A 16,059-nucleotide genomic window follows, 5' to 3' on the forward strand; every position below is an offset into this window, starting at 1 on the left:
ATGCAGGTGGCTTGAAACGAAAAAAAAAAAAACTGCTAATGGGCTGATTTGTTGGAATTAGTAAGCCCACAAGGCCTCCAATATTCTCCTAGCCCATAATACTTTAATTAATTTTTAATTATCTCCTTCTTAAAGCTTCTCACCGTCTCTTTCACTCCTTTTTGCTTCACTTTGGGTTTTGATTTTCGGGTTGTGTTCTTCGAGCAAATAAAAGTGAGGAGAGAGAGAGAGAGGAGAAGAAGAAGAAGAGAGAGAGAGAGAGGCAGCGGAGTTGAGAAAATTCGAAAGCGAAGAGGGCTGAGCTTCGGGGAGCTTCGCAACGAAGCACGAGTTCTGTTATTTTCTTTCGTACTAGGTAGAACAGAGCACCGTGAGGCGACTAGAAGTACACCAGAGGGAGAAATCGAATGGAGGAAGATGAAGATGAAGGATAGGTTTGGAATTTCGATCAGTAAGTTGATTCTCTTAACCGTAGACGCTCTCATTCATAGTGTTTAGAGGTGAATTAGGCCTCGTTCTTCATCTCAGTTCAATCTAGAATTCCAACTAGTGACATGAAATTCGATGTGGGTAGGTTGTTTATGGGTTAGGTGTCTCTATTAATCAAGTTTACAAGCAAATTGAGGTTTAATTTCACTGATTTCAGCTTAAATATGTTTTGGCCTATTGATTGAATAACTTGAGAAACTTAACTGGCAATGATATTGAATTAGAGTGTTCGGCTTATCCAATTGCTATTGGGTAAATTATTTGATTGATTGATTTATATTTCTATAGTCTTGGGTGTTGTATTAAGGAAGTTTATGAAGCTTTGTTATGTCCTCATATCAATAAGCTATTATATTACGCTATGTGTTGAAAAACGAAATTAAATGAGAATACTTAACCTGTTTTGAGTTTCAATTCTGCCTTGGGTGATTTGTAGTGATATATGCTTGATGGTTATATGTTTTGATGTGTTATTATGTTAGGATATGAACTTGGTTTGGTGAGGTTATTGAGGAGAAATTTGCTGTTGCTTTGAAATATTTGAAATCGGGTTTAAGCACCTTATTATCAGTTGCCCTTATTGTTTGAGTTGCCTATGCGAAATTGATTTTCTTAAAAATAGTTTCAATTGTGTCTAAATGAATTATCAAATAGGAGTTTTGTTTAGTGGATAGGGAGATATACCAAACTAGCTGATGTGTATTAAAAGCATTGTAAGAGTAAATGTTATTGGTTGGTTTTATTTCTTATTAGAGTCATTGAGCTGCCCTGTGAGTACTGATCTAAACATTTTGTTTTGGTTGAATGGTATTACTCTATCGATTGTCAGTTAGTCCTTTTGATTTATGTTGCTTTGTTGAAGTTGATCAGGGTGAGAATTTTGCAAAGAATGATTCTATTACCTTAAAATGATTTTGATGAGGTTAAATTTCTTGATCGTGGAGGTGCCTCGTAACTGGTTAGTGTGTGTTTTTGGTATGAGTAGATTTCAATGAGGTCAATTTCATAATTAGAAATTTATAGATAGATTAAGATTGAAATATATAAGTATATATGCATATTTATATTTGACTTTTAACCGTGTTTATAATTTATAGGAGCTAAGGAGACCGAGTCTTATACAACCTGAGGCTCTTCTCGTTGAATAAATTTTTTAGAGCACTGTGAATACTCTATTTTTTGTGAAATGATATATATATATATATATATCATATGAATATGCGGAGTATTATTTAAAGAGATATTGTGATAATTTTGGGAATAAGAATTTGGTATGGATATGTGAGGTGAGATGACATAGTTGCTTAGATCGCTGATCCGGCGGGATACAAAAATGGATGCTTAGATCGCTGATCCGGCGGGATACAAAAAGAGACGCATAGACTCTTACTGCCGGAGGATAATGGGCAGCCCCCGCTTGAGAGAAATGAAATGAGGAATTTGTGGATATGAGTGCGGGGTCACGGTACTGTCACAACTCTATTATGAGGAAATGCAACTCTATGGCTATATTGATTGAATGTGCTGTATATTGTTTATCTGTTCTGATTGCTATAGATGTGATAATTATTGAGGTTGACTGAAAGTATTCTAGGAAAGTCGTGTTTGCTAGAGTTGAATATAGTCAATCTATGAATGTTAAGTGATGCTGAGTTAATGGTTAAATTCGATTATTTTTATATAGGTATAAAGATGATTGATTGTTTAAGAATCAATTTAGTAATTATTTGTATATAATGTATATCATGATGTGTTGGGGAATTAAATGATAGATTTGGGTATACTAATATTATCTTTGTTTATTTAAAAATACATTTTTAGTTAATAATAGTTCATTTCACTTTGGAATTTTGTGCTCATTGAGATGCAGTTCACACTATGCATATATTTTTCAGATGAGATAGGAGCTAGACTAGCTGGACATGAGAATTTTTTGGACATCGGGGATCAGCTCGAAGGACTAAGTAGGGATATTAGTTATTTGATAAGTATTCTTTTTGTATAAAATGTATTTAAACATGTTACGATCTGAAATTTTTGTTTAGTTGGTTTAGTAATGTAGTTGAGAAAAGTTACTCCCTTTTGAAATATATATATTAGATATTGCTGGATTGATTATATATTTTTGAGAGTTGTGGAAAACAGATTTTATAAGAATAGTTTATATGATAAATGATATTGATGAAATTTAGGAAATATTTTGTCGAAATTTCTGGTTGTGACAAGAAGGCGTGAAGAGGAGCGACAAGAAGAAAGAAAAAGCTGACGACAAAGGACTTAAACTTCAAGAAATAAAATCCTGATTTCTATCCATGCCAAATTTAGCTAACTAATCAGCTAGAACATAATTACTTTCCTTGAGAGTGCACTTAAACTTAATGCGACTGAAATGAAGCGAAGAGAGCTGAATGTCTATGAAGATCTAACGGTATTTACATGGATCACCTGGGCCCTTTTCTATCCAACCAATAACTATTGAAGAGACTGATTCAATAATGAGAGATGAACTAAAGAAATTCGTATGAGAGGCGGTAATTGAAGAGCTCACTTAAAGGCACGAAGTTTGGCGAGACTCGAATCAAAGATTCCAACCGGGTAAGTAAAAACGCAAATGAAGTAACCGTCTGAGTTGCGTAAGACACCGCCAATTCTTGAGAAGCCGGGCTTTCCCAGTGGATGAGCCATCGGTATTCCATTTGAGCCATCACATTGGAGGAGCTATCCAGCTTATTTGAGGTCTTGGGTGTTTCTAGTAGGACCATCTATGAACCACCTCTGAGGAGCGCAGAAGCTCAGCTACTGAGTATGGGAAGTCTTCGATGGTAGCTTTCGATTAAATGGAGGGACAAAGGAAGATAACTTCAATGAGTTCCTCAATAATGAAGGATTGATCTGTAGATGAATTTATTTCTTACAAGCTAAATAGACCAAATAGTCGCATACGATACGGCAGTATAGTCCAACACTCTCTTTGCAGTTTACCAACAACGAAGCTCGACCATTGCAGGAAGAAATCACTAAGACAAGCCGGCGTACACAAATAAAATCCCCACAAAGACAAAAGATAATTCTAGAGGCTCCAGGAAACGTTAAAAATAAAAACAGGTGATTACCATCCTTAAGATCTTGCTTGCTAGGAGTAACAAGAAGATTGATGGGAGGAGAGACACCATGATACATCCACCTTGGTATAGACTTTCCCTTGGATGGCCAGCCAAGGAAAGAATTCTACTTTTGATGGAGCTAATCCTTGCCAAGCAATCGAGAAAGAGATATTCGAGGAGAGTGCAAAGGTTGAACACAAGGAATTGCGAGCAAATTTCACCAAGAAAGAACCATCAGTATTAAGCCACCGAATGATCTTATCAAGAGAACTCCTACTTAATTTGCAGCAAGAAGCAGGTCAAGGAGAGGCTGTATGTTCAGAAGATCCTCGTCCCAACTAAAAAGAGATCTTCTCCAATGGAAGCACCGACACCATTTATTATTTTCCAAAAATCCATTGACAACCCGAGCATCTTGATCAGCAGCCACTGAAAACAATAGAGGGAAATTGACATATAATGGGGCATCACCAGTCCAGCAGTCGCCAAAAATTGGTTCTAGATCCATCGAATATGTGCTCATTTCTGACAAGTCATGTGTTTGTCAAACATGGATAGTTGTGCTATCATGATATAGTTGAAACTGAGATCGGAACAATAATTTTTCTGAGCGAAAGTAACTTTGATTGTAAAAAAAAAAAAAGTGTAGTATAACTATATATTTAGTTATAAAAAAATAATCTCATATTTGTAATTTAATAAAGTTGATTTTGAATTCAGTTCTCATCACTGAAATTTTATAAAAAAATTTTATTTCTCATTATTTTTCATTTACTATGCATATACCTCTTTTAACCCAAAAAATTATTTAATGAAAAAAGAGAAGCATAATTAATCTCTCTTTTCCAGTGGAGTGGAAGATCGAAGAACCGAAACATCAAACAGTTGCTCTTGCCAGCTGGAGTCAAAAGGGAAAAAGGACAACATTGATCTTGGGTGCAAAGTATTTTTATAAAAGAAAAATAATTCTATATAATATAATTTTTACCTTATTTTCACTTCTTATTATATTTTTAAAAGTTGTCACGATCTAGCACGAATTATCATTTTATTTCCTGATCTAACACGCCGTTAAACTATGTCTAAAAACCGTTAAACACCGTTAGATGGAGTTTAACGGTATGCTAGATTCCGGAATAAAATGGTGATTCGTGTTAGATCGTGACAACTTTTAAAAACATGTTAGGAAATGAAATAAGGTAAAAACTGTGCTACATGAGGTTATTTTCCCTTTTTAGCACTCTTTTCGGTGTTCTGATTTTGATAGTTTTTATGAACCGTACGATCTCAAAATGATGTGAAAATTTTACCCTATGTTCTTGATGTTATTATAAAACTCTACACAAATTTTTAGATTTTTCTGAATGGTGAATCTTCAAATAAAAAATATTTACCTTTTTTTTGTGTTCTGATTTAGATTGCTTTTGTGAATCGTCCGATCTCAAAACGAGGTGAAACTTTTACCCCATGTTTCTATTATTATTATAAAGCTCCACAAAAAATTTCAAATTTTGTGGACGATGAATCTTGAAATAAAAAATAATTAACCTTCTTTCGGCACTTTGATTTTGATAGTTTTTGTGGACCGTTCGAGCTCAAAATGAGATAAAATTTGTTTCCCATATTCCTAACATTATTATAAAGCTCCTCACAGATTTTCAGATTTTTCTGGACGATGAATCTTCAGATAAAATATATTTACCATTCTTTTCAGTACTCTGATTTTAATAGTTTTTGTGAACCATTCGATCTCAAAACGAAATGAAACTTTTTCCCCATGTTCCTAACATTATTATAAAGCTCCTCACATATTTTTCATTTTTTTTTGTGGTGAATCTTCAGATAAAAAATAATTACTATTCTTTTTGATACTTTGATTTTGATAATTTTTGTGAACCGTCTGATCTCAAAACGAGATGAAACTTTTTCTCCATATTCCTAACATGATTATAAAGCTCCTCACAAATTTTTATATTTTTTTGGATAGTGAATCTTCAGATAAAATATATTCACATATATTTTCGGTATTCCGATTTTGATATTTTTGTGAATTGCCCAATCTCAAAACGAGATAAAACTTTTACCCCATGTTCCTGATATTATTATAAAGCTCCACATAGATTTTTAGATTTTTTTTTGCTGTGAATCTTCAGGTAAAAAATATTTATACCTTTTTTTGGTATTTTGATTTTGATAAATTTTGTGAACCGTCCAATCTTAAAAATAGCTTAAACTTTTAACCCATATTCCTGATATTATTGTAAAGCTCCACACTAATTTTCAGATTTATCTGGGCGGTGAATTTTTGAATAAAAAAAGGGAAAATAGCCTTATATAGCACAATTTTCACCTTATTTTCACTTCCTAGCGCGTTTTTAAAAGTTGTCACGATTTAGTATGAATCACCATTTTATTTTCGGATCTAGCATACCATTAAACTCCGTCCAATGGTGTTTAACAATGTTTAACGGTTTTTAGACGGAGTTTAATGGTGTGCTAGATCCGGGAATAAAATGGTGAATCGTGCTAGATCGTGACAACTTTTAAAAATGTACTAGGAAGTGAAAATAAGGTAAAAGTTGTCCTATATGGGGCTATTTTCCTTTTTTTTTTTGGTGAACAGATTTCCTAAATCTTTTTCCGGTTACAAAGGAGGTCCATGAACCTATTACAATGAAATAAAAATCTTAATAGTAACAAAATACGACGGGTATTTTCACTAAGTATTAAACTTGGAACCTTTTGATTACTAAGCGAAGGTGTGCATCATTGATTAACTTTGATATATCTTGAATCAGAAGAATACATGTATCAGTTAATACAGAAAGAAGAGACAGCAGTATTAGTTTATATCACTTCCAAAATTAATCAAATGAGATTTTTAGTATGGCTTGACGCTCACCTAGGTATGATTTGGCATATCTATTTGGCACCACCAAGAAAATACATACGGGTTCGACGCACATTCACAGACAAAAGAAGTACGGCTGATGCAAACTCCAATACTTCAACCAGAGGAAGACAAGGAGGTGCCGGCCTAATTCAATGATTCTATTGCCGTAGGCCAAAATATTGCTAACTAATGATCTCAAAATGTTATTCAATCATCAGGACAAACCCCTTGATATTGCTCGCGATTTCGATAGGAAAAATAATCTCTTCCATTCATTACGTGAAATTGTCGAAGCGTACACGCGAGTAACTTATCACAAACCCGTTAATTTACGCACGAATACCGAAACTACGACCTTTGATCACCTGTTGATTCTACGAATACCAGGAAATAGGCATCAAACTCGAATCGAATCCGAGATTGGGTAAAGAGCACGAAAGCTCCAATTTTTTATTAACTAATCAAAAGACAACTCCTCTAACCCTAGAGTTTTATGATGCTTAAATAGAATTAAAAATCTCTAAATTGCACGAAATACATAAACTTTTTCTAAAATTGTAAAAACACCCAAATAACATAAAAATGCCCGTTTGAGGCTCTAAACGATGGAATTCGGCTTAAATCTTGTCTTTTCATAGTCATAGACTGTAAGTTTTGCTCTGGAGGCCGTTTCCCTCGAGAGATGGTTGTCAAAATTTATTTTTCTCGATATACAGATTTGCTACGTCTTTTACCGCATCATTCTCCCTTGGGTGGAGAGAATTCGCCCTAAGAGTTCAGAGATAAAATTATCCACACAAACATATACATCTTCCATACTTGAATAGAAACCGATGTTAGCCCATGCTCCAGAACGGATGATTGGAAAAAATTATGACTCAAAATACTTTGTCGCAGTGATTGATTCGATAAAGACATCTGACATCTGACATCCTCGCCCTCATCTGTTGATTCGAGATACGGTAATTCTCAATTTCCTGCTTCAGCCTCGCCTCCCTCTTATATTTTCTTTGTGAGTCCATCCTCTTATTGATGGCCTCCCAAATCGCATTAGCCTCCTTGTTATCCTCATCATACTTCACAGAAACAAAGACACTCACATCATTCCCCTTAAATTCATCGAATTTCCAGTACTCGTCATAACCCTTGTTATCTCCCTCATCATCGAACTCGGGCTCTCCATCGCCTCCGCTACAAAAAATGCGTCATCAAACGAATCTTCTAAGGAAAACAAAGTTGCGTGCTCTTTAGAATATGAATCATACTCGACATCCTCCAAATTCGCAATTGGATTAGGAACTCGGCCGCGCCTCGGGTCGACCTCCTGTCAGGCTTCCATTAGCGCTATCATCCTCTCGGCTAGGCGATCCACAACCACGCCTAGCCTACACTCCAACGATACCACCAGTCGGGTATCAATGATATGCTCGATCTTCCGATCCAGTTCGTTCACCTCCGCAACACGACATTGATTAGCTGTTCTTTGGGGCGGCATCGTTGATCCAAGAACGAACGCGGCTTTGATACCAATCGACGCAGCGTACACGCGAGTAACTTATCACAAATCCGTTGATTCGCGCACGAATATCGAAATTACGACCTTCTATCACCTGTTGATTCTACGAATACTAGAAAATAGACATCAAACTCGAATCGAATCCGAGATTAGGCAAAGAGTACGAAAGTTCTAATTTTTATTAACTAATCAAAAGACAACTCTTCTAACCCTAGGGTTTTGCAATGCTTAAATAGAATTAAAAATGTCTAAATTGCACGAAAGACATAAACTTTTCCTAAAATTGTAAAAAAACTCAAATAACATAAAAATGCCCATTTTTAGGTCATAAACGATGGAATTCGGCATAAATTTTGTCTTTTCATAGCTAAAGGCTGTGAGTTTTGCTCTAAAGACCGTTTCCCTAGAGACATAGTCATCAAAACTCATTTTTCTCGAGATATCGATTTACTACGTCTTTTGCCACGTCAAAAATCCATTCCACAAGTAATGCTATCTTGTAGCAACTTAAATGAATACGGCACATGCAATGATTGAATACACTTTGAGCACATATATATTTCTTTTTTTTTAAAAAAAATATGAGAGAGTCATATAGCTTAGTGCAATAATAGAAATAGTAAAGCTAAAAAAAGGAGCACATAAGTTTCACTAACGAGGATCGAACCCGAGATCTTATAGTTCCGAACAACGACTTGTACCACTGCATCAAATCCCCTTTGTCTTGAAGCACATATTTCAATCTAGCATGGCTTTATGTGATAAGAAATCCACTCATATATATTTCATATTACTCTCCAATACATACTTATGGAAAAACTTAGATCTAAATGTGTATATATACGTTGGACAATTTAGCACGTTTCAGTATTGATTAAATTGATTTTACTCATCAAACAATGTGTAGCACAGTGACGCACCATTTCGCCATGTAACGAAGAAATTTTAGATTTGATACTCGTTGTGAGAGTACCTGTGCCCTTTAACATACTAATCCCATCATTTATTCTTGTAATCGAAAAAAAAATAGTCAATTTCTAAAGCCGACCATCCAAGAAGGGACAAGCAGGACTAGTACAACAAGAAGATGTTGCATATAAATCACCCGCACTTCGATTATGATATGCCCCTAATTGCTTAGGGTTGAGGAGGCAGAGAGACGAAGATGGCTTCCAAGAAATCTCATGTGGTCTGTTTGCCTATCCCAACTCAGAGCCACATAGGGGCGATGCTCAAACTCGCGAAGCTCCTTCACCACCGAGGCCTCTACATCACCTTCGTTAACACGGAGTATAACCATAGGCGCCTAGTTGAGGCCAGAGGCCGGAGCTTCCTAAATGATCTCCCCGCTGGTTTCCAGCTCGTGGAGATCCCGGACGGGCTTCCACCATCTCAGGCCAACGCGACCCAGGATGTTATCTCCCTTTGCGAGTCCGCTAGGCTCTACTTGCTGTATCCATTCTGTGCCCTCATCAATGACCTGAAGGAGAGGGCGGCAGCTTCTGGTTCGGGCTTTCCACCGGTCTCTTGCATTGTGGCAGATGGTTTCATGACGTTCTCAGCCTATCCAGCGAGTGAGAAGTTCGGGATCCCGGTCGTGAACTTGTGGACTATACCAGCCTGTGCCCTGATGGCATTCATGCACTATCCTAAGCTCATAGAAAAAGGGTTTGCTCCACTAGAAGGTAAAGCCATGTTAGAAATTAAACTCCATTTTCTTAAGTATATGTTCTGTAAATTATTCTTATAGTGACTGTGTGGTCTAGACGGCCAAAATAAAGTGGATAAAGCATCATAAGGAACTAACGAAGTATTACAACATTGTAGAGTGCGTATAGTACAGTAACATATATGCCATCTTTTGATATCACAGGTTTTGAGTTCAATTCGATCATCGGTGAAATTTTCCTACTTTTTATTTTTATCCTTTCTATTTATTATTAGGCTTATTGATTTCTCTTAAAAGAAATATATACATACTTAGGTAGATTGAAAAAATTACACAGGAAAGCATCATAATTATAACAATGTAGATAATTTTGTTTGTACTTAAGATTTACATGTCATATGCTGTAATGGCTACTGCATGACCCTATTGCCTAAAATTGAAATTACACACACACACATATATATATCTACTAGTCGTGGAGTCCGTGCGTTGCGCGTGATAGTTCCATCAATGTGAAAAGAAATTATAATTAAAAAATAAAAAAAATTCCTTCGAAAATTTAAAGTGAAATAAAAGAACAAAATAAACAAATAACTTCAAGTTTAGTAGTAAACGATCTTACTTTTTTATAGTTTCGTATAGGGGTAGCAAATAGCTTTCGAGAGGCAAAATTCACATCACCAATCTTGAAAAAAAATAAGAGAAAAAAAGCTAAAAAAATTCATTCGAAAATCAAAAGTGAAACATAAAGAATAAAATAAATAAATAACTTCAAGTTTAGCAGTAGACTATCTTACTTTCTGAGAGCTTACGTATAGGGGTAGCGGTTCCTTTCGAGAGACAAATCTCACATTATCAATCTTAAAAGATCATATGAGGAAAAAAGAAAGAAAGAGAAAAATAAAATAAAAAATAATCTAATTAAGTCAATTGCATCTAAGGATAGATATACGTTTCGAGAGCTCGCTCTAGTTGTAGAGGTATTCTTTGAGAGTTGAATAGGCACATGTTTATATGTATGATAATTCCTTTTTATAACTATCATACTGAATCTAGATAAAATATAATCCGATTTGTCTTCCTTTTTCAGTGAACAAATTTGATTTGTTTTATGAAAATAAATTATAATTTATTAATATCTATAAAATATTATCTAATCTATTTTTTAAAAATAGGTGTCTATAATAATATATAATTCATAATTACTTTTTCTTACTATATATACACTAAAAGCTATCCACGTAACCATATATTAGTATATTTTTTATCGTGTATGAATATATAGTAATATATACTTATTTTGATATTATTATTTATGTATGAAATATTTATTATTATTTTAGAAATTTAAGATTAATAAATCTTCTCATTTATTTCAAATACATTCTATTATGTAGATTCTTAAAATTAAAGAAATCCAGAAATCAAATTTTATGATGAGATTTCTTTAGAAACTATTTTTTATTAAAAATAATCTCGAAAATAAAAAATATAGAAAATTTCATTTAGAAATTTGATACTGCCTTCAATTGGAGATTATTGTAGTATCAAAACAATTTATGGTATTTTAAATTTCCAAATGGAATATTATAATCTAAAATAATGTCGAATGACTTTGTCACTAATTTTATAATAGAAAATAATTTTAAATTTTAAAAACTAAAAAAACTTGAGAAGTTATTTTATTAAATAATAAAAATGTAAATAATTTCAAATTTTAAAAACTAAAAAAACAATAATTTTTTATCAAAATAATTCAAAAAATGAAAACAAATAAACTAATAAAATTACCTTTAAAAAATTCATATTGCCTTAAATTAGAGATTACCGTGATATCTAAAAGATTTGATGGTATTTTCGATCTTTAAATAATGCAACATTTTAATAATGCAATTTTTCATACTTTAAATATATATGTGCATAAAAATTAGCATGGAAAATTAATGATTTATAATATTTTTTTCTATGTGAAATCTGGTATCCAAAAGCCCAATTGAACCCCGACTAATCCAGTCAAGCTTGGTCGGCCCACTAAAGGGTAAAACTCTCCCAGCATGAATTTTTATACTCACAAGGACTTGAACCTGAGACATTTTTTAAGGGGAACAAATGCCGAACTGTTTGAACTAACTCACGTTGGTATAAGATATTTCTTTTCAACTGGCTATTGTCACACCTCATATTGAATACTAGGCATGGAGCTTGAGGATTCCATGAAATAATATGGAATACATAGTTGAAAATTTTAAAAACATATGGAAAATTATTTTATTTGAAAATTGGATAATTCAAAACATGCTTCTTATATAATCATGAAAACTGTAAAAATTCAAAATATATTATGTAAATATCTCACTAGAAAATACTTATGTAAAATTAAGAATTAAAATTTTATTAAATGATGTATTCTGAAAACAAATGTAAAAGTCATTGATTTGAGACTTATTAATAATTCATAAATATTCTTCTTTACTAAGAATTTTAAAAAATATCAAAAACTGGAAATATTTGTTTATTTTAAATATTAAAAAATTATGCTTTATTGAATATTTCAGTAATGAATAGCACTTAATGTATTATATTTTCATAATATATACAAATTCTATTTGTTAAAACTACACATTTATATTTCCCAATATTTCCATGATACAAGTTTAAATCTTTTTCGTAGGACTTTATAATGTAATTGATAAGATAGTGAGTCTTCCACCATTTACAATGATAAATTATGTCAATTCTCAGGTTAGATAAATTTATACCATTTCAAATATTTGTAGATATAAAATTTAGTTTCTGAGCATCATCATCTAACGGTTGTAATGTTTCATGTAATTGAGTGCACATGACAGAAAGTAAATTTAAATGATGGTACGAGAGGTATGATTCATTGTTGATATTGTTTTTGTAATTTTTTATAAATAAAATTTTATATGTAAACCAACTATTTCTTTTCTTTTTTAGTTTGGGCACAACAATTACTTTTAATTTAAATTAACGTTTTATTAATTGATTTTGATGATCCATTAGTAATCAATATGAAATGAAGCATTTTATATATGATTAAATTTTTAATGAAATTTAAATTAAGTCTACATTTTCCTACATTTTAGTAGTATGCATTATAACTCAATCGAAAAATATTTCACGTATAGCGCACTTGTAAATCTACTAGTGTGTATATATATGTGTGTGTGTAATCATAATTTAAGAACATATATATCGAAGCGTACTAGCTAGAAGTGGTACTGTCATTATCAATAAGCTCCAGATATTATTGGATTCAAATCTAGTATATGAAAAAAAAAAAGAAAAAAAAGAAATCCACATATGCAAGTTTTACCTTTTAGCGGCCGACCCAACTCGATCTTGGCTTAATTGGAGACCATCAATTAATTTTTCAAATAGTAGGCGGTACACAGAGCGAAAAAAAAAAAAAGACAATGTAAATGGTGCCACGCCTGGGTTGATCTTGTAAATCTCATGAAATGGAGATTTGAGACCCTATGTATTGATCTTGATCATCCCAAAAATTTATAGCATCCTTTTGTTTTCCGGTTACTAAAATGGATTCAAAGCGAGAATGAGATTTAATGAAGTGACACTCATTAGAATCAAGAAATAGTTCTCCTCCATTCTTAATAATGAATACCGGATCCGGTACCCCTTAGTTTCCGTCCTAATTTAAGCAGCTAGGCCATTTGATTGAGGTCTGAATACCCACTCCTCTAACAATAATATATATGTGCCCTAAACTATATGTACACTTTGCATCTCTATGTACATAATAACGTTTCCGGAAAAACAATGCAAGACATACATAAATATGTGTGTGTATTTAATATAATCTCTTGATATGGTTTATTTTTAATTGCAGATGAAAGCTATCTTACGAATGGCTATCTAGAAACAATAATTGATTGGATTCCTGGCATGAAGAACATGAGACTGCGAGACATGCCAAGTTTCTTACGAACAACGGCTCCAGATGATGTCATATTCAATTTCGTAATGGACACGGCAGCCAGATTTGACAAGGCTTCGGCGACCATCATTCACACCTTTGAGGCACTTGAAGCAGATGTTTTGGACGCTTTCTCATCGATGTTCTCTAGGCCTGCTTATGCAATCGGTCCGTTTCAGCTGCTTATTGATCGAATCCCAGAAAATGAGAACCAACTGAAGCACATCCGTTGCAACCTATGGAAAGAAGATATGCAGTGTCTTCAATGGCTAGACTCACAAAAACCTGAATCCGTGCTCTATATTAATTTCGGAAGCATAGCATTTTTGACATCGCAACAACTGATAGAGTTTGCTATGGGGATTGCTAGTAGTAAACATCCATTCTTATGGATAATTCGGCCCGACCTAGTGAATGGGGACACTGCAATAATTCCTCCAGAATTCAATGAAGAAACCAAGGGGAGAGCTTTTATTTCCGAATGGTGCCCACAAGAGGAAGTACTCAACCACCCTTCGGTCGGAGGATTCCTGACTCACTGTGGATGGAACTCGGCAATCGAGACCCTGACTGCTGGAGTCCCAATGCTGTGCTGGCCCTATTTCGGAGATCAACAGACAATCTGCAAGTATGCGTGCATGGATTGGGAGGTTGGGCTGGAGATTGGCAGCGACGTGAAGCGAGACAAAGTGCAGAAGCTCACGAAAGAATTGATGGATGGAGAGAAGGGAAAGCAAATAAAGAAAAGAGCCATGGAGTGGAAGCGACTAGCATTCGAAGCAACGGTGGAACAGGGCTCATCGGCTATAAATTTAGAGAAACTAGTGTGCGAGATTATATCCAAATAGATTATCAAATTGTCTAAACTCTTGATGGAAATTCAGCAAGTTTGCCTTCACGCACGACCTTCAATGAATAACTTCTTACTTCCTTCCTTCCTGGATATATATCATCGTTATACTCCTGTGATATGGGTTTCCGGTGGCTGGAAAAATGAGTTCTTTTGAATGAACATATTGTAGCTATCACCGACTTCCTTCCTGCAAAGACCATATTGTAACTATCACCGAAAAAAAAAAGAGAGAGAGACCATATTGTAGCTTATCGTAAGATACGTAGCATCTCGAATGAATCAGGTGTATTAATTATTGGACGAGACATATCTAATCGAAGGTAGTACCATATTCCTACTGATCATCAGCTAGCTTTTATAATCACGAATGCATCGATAATTTAATATGTATACGACTTCTCGATAAGCTGGACATTTGGGATCCATATGGCTCATGAGATGCATCGAAATGAGAGGGAATGAGAATATTATTTATTTTCATATCTTTTGTATTAGAGAAGTGCTTTAGCTTATGATGGAGAGATTACCTTTGCCTTTTTCCTGGCCGGATTGAAATTCTCCGCCACCTTGTGCCTAACTTTGAATTGTATTATGCTATTGATGAAATACAAGATAATATTCTCTTACTACCCCATAAATTTTCCAAAAAACCTAGGCACAAGAAAACATAGATAATAATTAATGAATTCCATAATTCAATAATACATGTGTTGATGCAATAACTGGATTGGACTTATCAGAAGCGCTGGGTCGCTTGCCCGTTTTACTTGTATTTGAGTCCATCCATATGTGGAAAATGAATTGGCTTATCATATACGCTGAGACTTTTCTTAAAAGAAAAAAAAGGGGGCATTTCATGGTTAAAAAAGTAAGTTGATTATCAAAAGGGAGTATAGAATTGTGACGTAAGTCCTCACCTGTTAATATATATTCTTGATAAGCTGGACATTTGGGATCCACATGGCTCATGAGATGCATCGAAATGAGAGGGAATGAGAATATTATTTATTTTCATATCTTTTGTAGTAGAGAAGTGCTTTAGCTTATGATGGAGAGATTACCTTTGCCTTTTTCCTGGCCGGATTGAAATTCTCCGCCACCTTGTGCCTAACTTTGAATTGTATTATGCTATTGATGAAATACAAGATAATATTCTCTTACTACCCCATAAATTTTCCAAAAAACCTAGGCACAAGAAAACATAGATAATAATTAATGAATTCCATAATTCAATAATACATGTGTTGATGCAATAACTGGATTGGACTTATCAGAAGCGCTGGGTCGCTTGCCCGTTTTACTTGTATTTGAGTCCATCCATATGTGGAAAATGAATTGGCTTATCATATACGCTGAGACTTTTCTTAAAAGAAAAAAAAAGGGGCATTTCATGGTTAAAAAAGTAAGTTGATTATCAAAAGGGAGTATAGAATTGTGACGTAAGTCCTCACCTGTTAATATATATTCTTGATAAGCTGTACATTTGGGATCCACATGGCTCATGAGATGCATCGAAATGAGAGGGAATGAGAATATTATTTATTTTCATATCTTTTGTATTAGAGAAGTGCTTT

General features: G+C 34.0%; 1 protein-coding gene and 1 long non-coding RNA gene across 2 annotated transcripts; both read left to right on the forward strand.

Moving 5' to 3' along the window:
• The first annotated feature begins 155 nt into the window (after positions 1-155).
• Positions 156-2,662, forward strand: LOC116189272. The gene is made up of 2 exons (XR_004152368.1): positions 156-451; positions 2,385-2,662. It is a non-coding gene; the product is annotated as an uncharacterized LOC116189272 (long non-coding RNA).
• A 6,467-nt stretch (positions 2,663-9,129) lies between these two features.
• LOC116187871 (7-deoxyloganetin glucosyltransferase-like) lies at positions 9,130-14,592 on the forward strand. Its single transcript, XM_031516869.1, has 2 exons — positions 9,130-9,687; positions 13,546-14,592. The coding sequence occupies exons 1-2, from the start codon at positions 9,168-9,170 to the stop codon at positions 14,478-14,480; spliced, it is 1,455 nt and encodes a 484-aa protein (XP_031372729.1). The 5' UTR covers positions 9,130-9,167; the 3' UTR covers positions 14,481-14,592.
• The last annotated feature ends 1,467 nt before the right edge of the window (positions 14,593-16,059 follow it).

Source organism: Punica granatum, chromosome 8, assembly GCF_007655135.1.
Source record: "Punica granatum isolate Tunisia-2019 chromosome 8, ASM765513v2, whole genome shotgun sequence".
Classification (NCBI taxonomy): Eukaryota; Viridiplantae; Streptophyta; class Magnoliopsida; order Myrtales; family Lythraceae; genus Punica; species Punica granatum.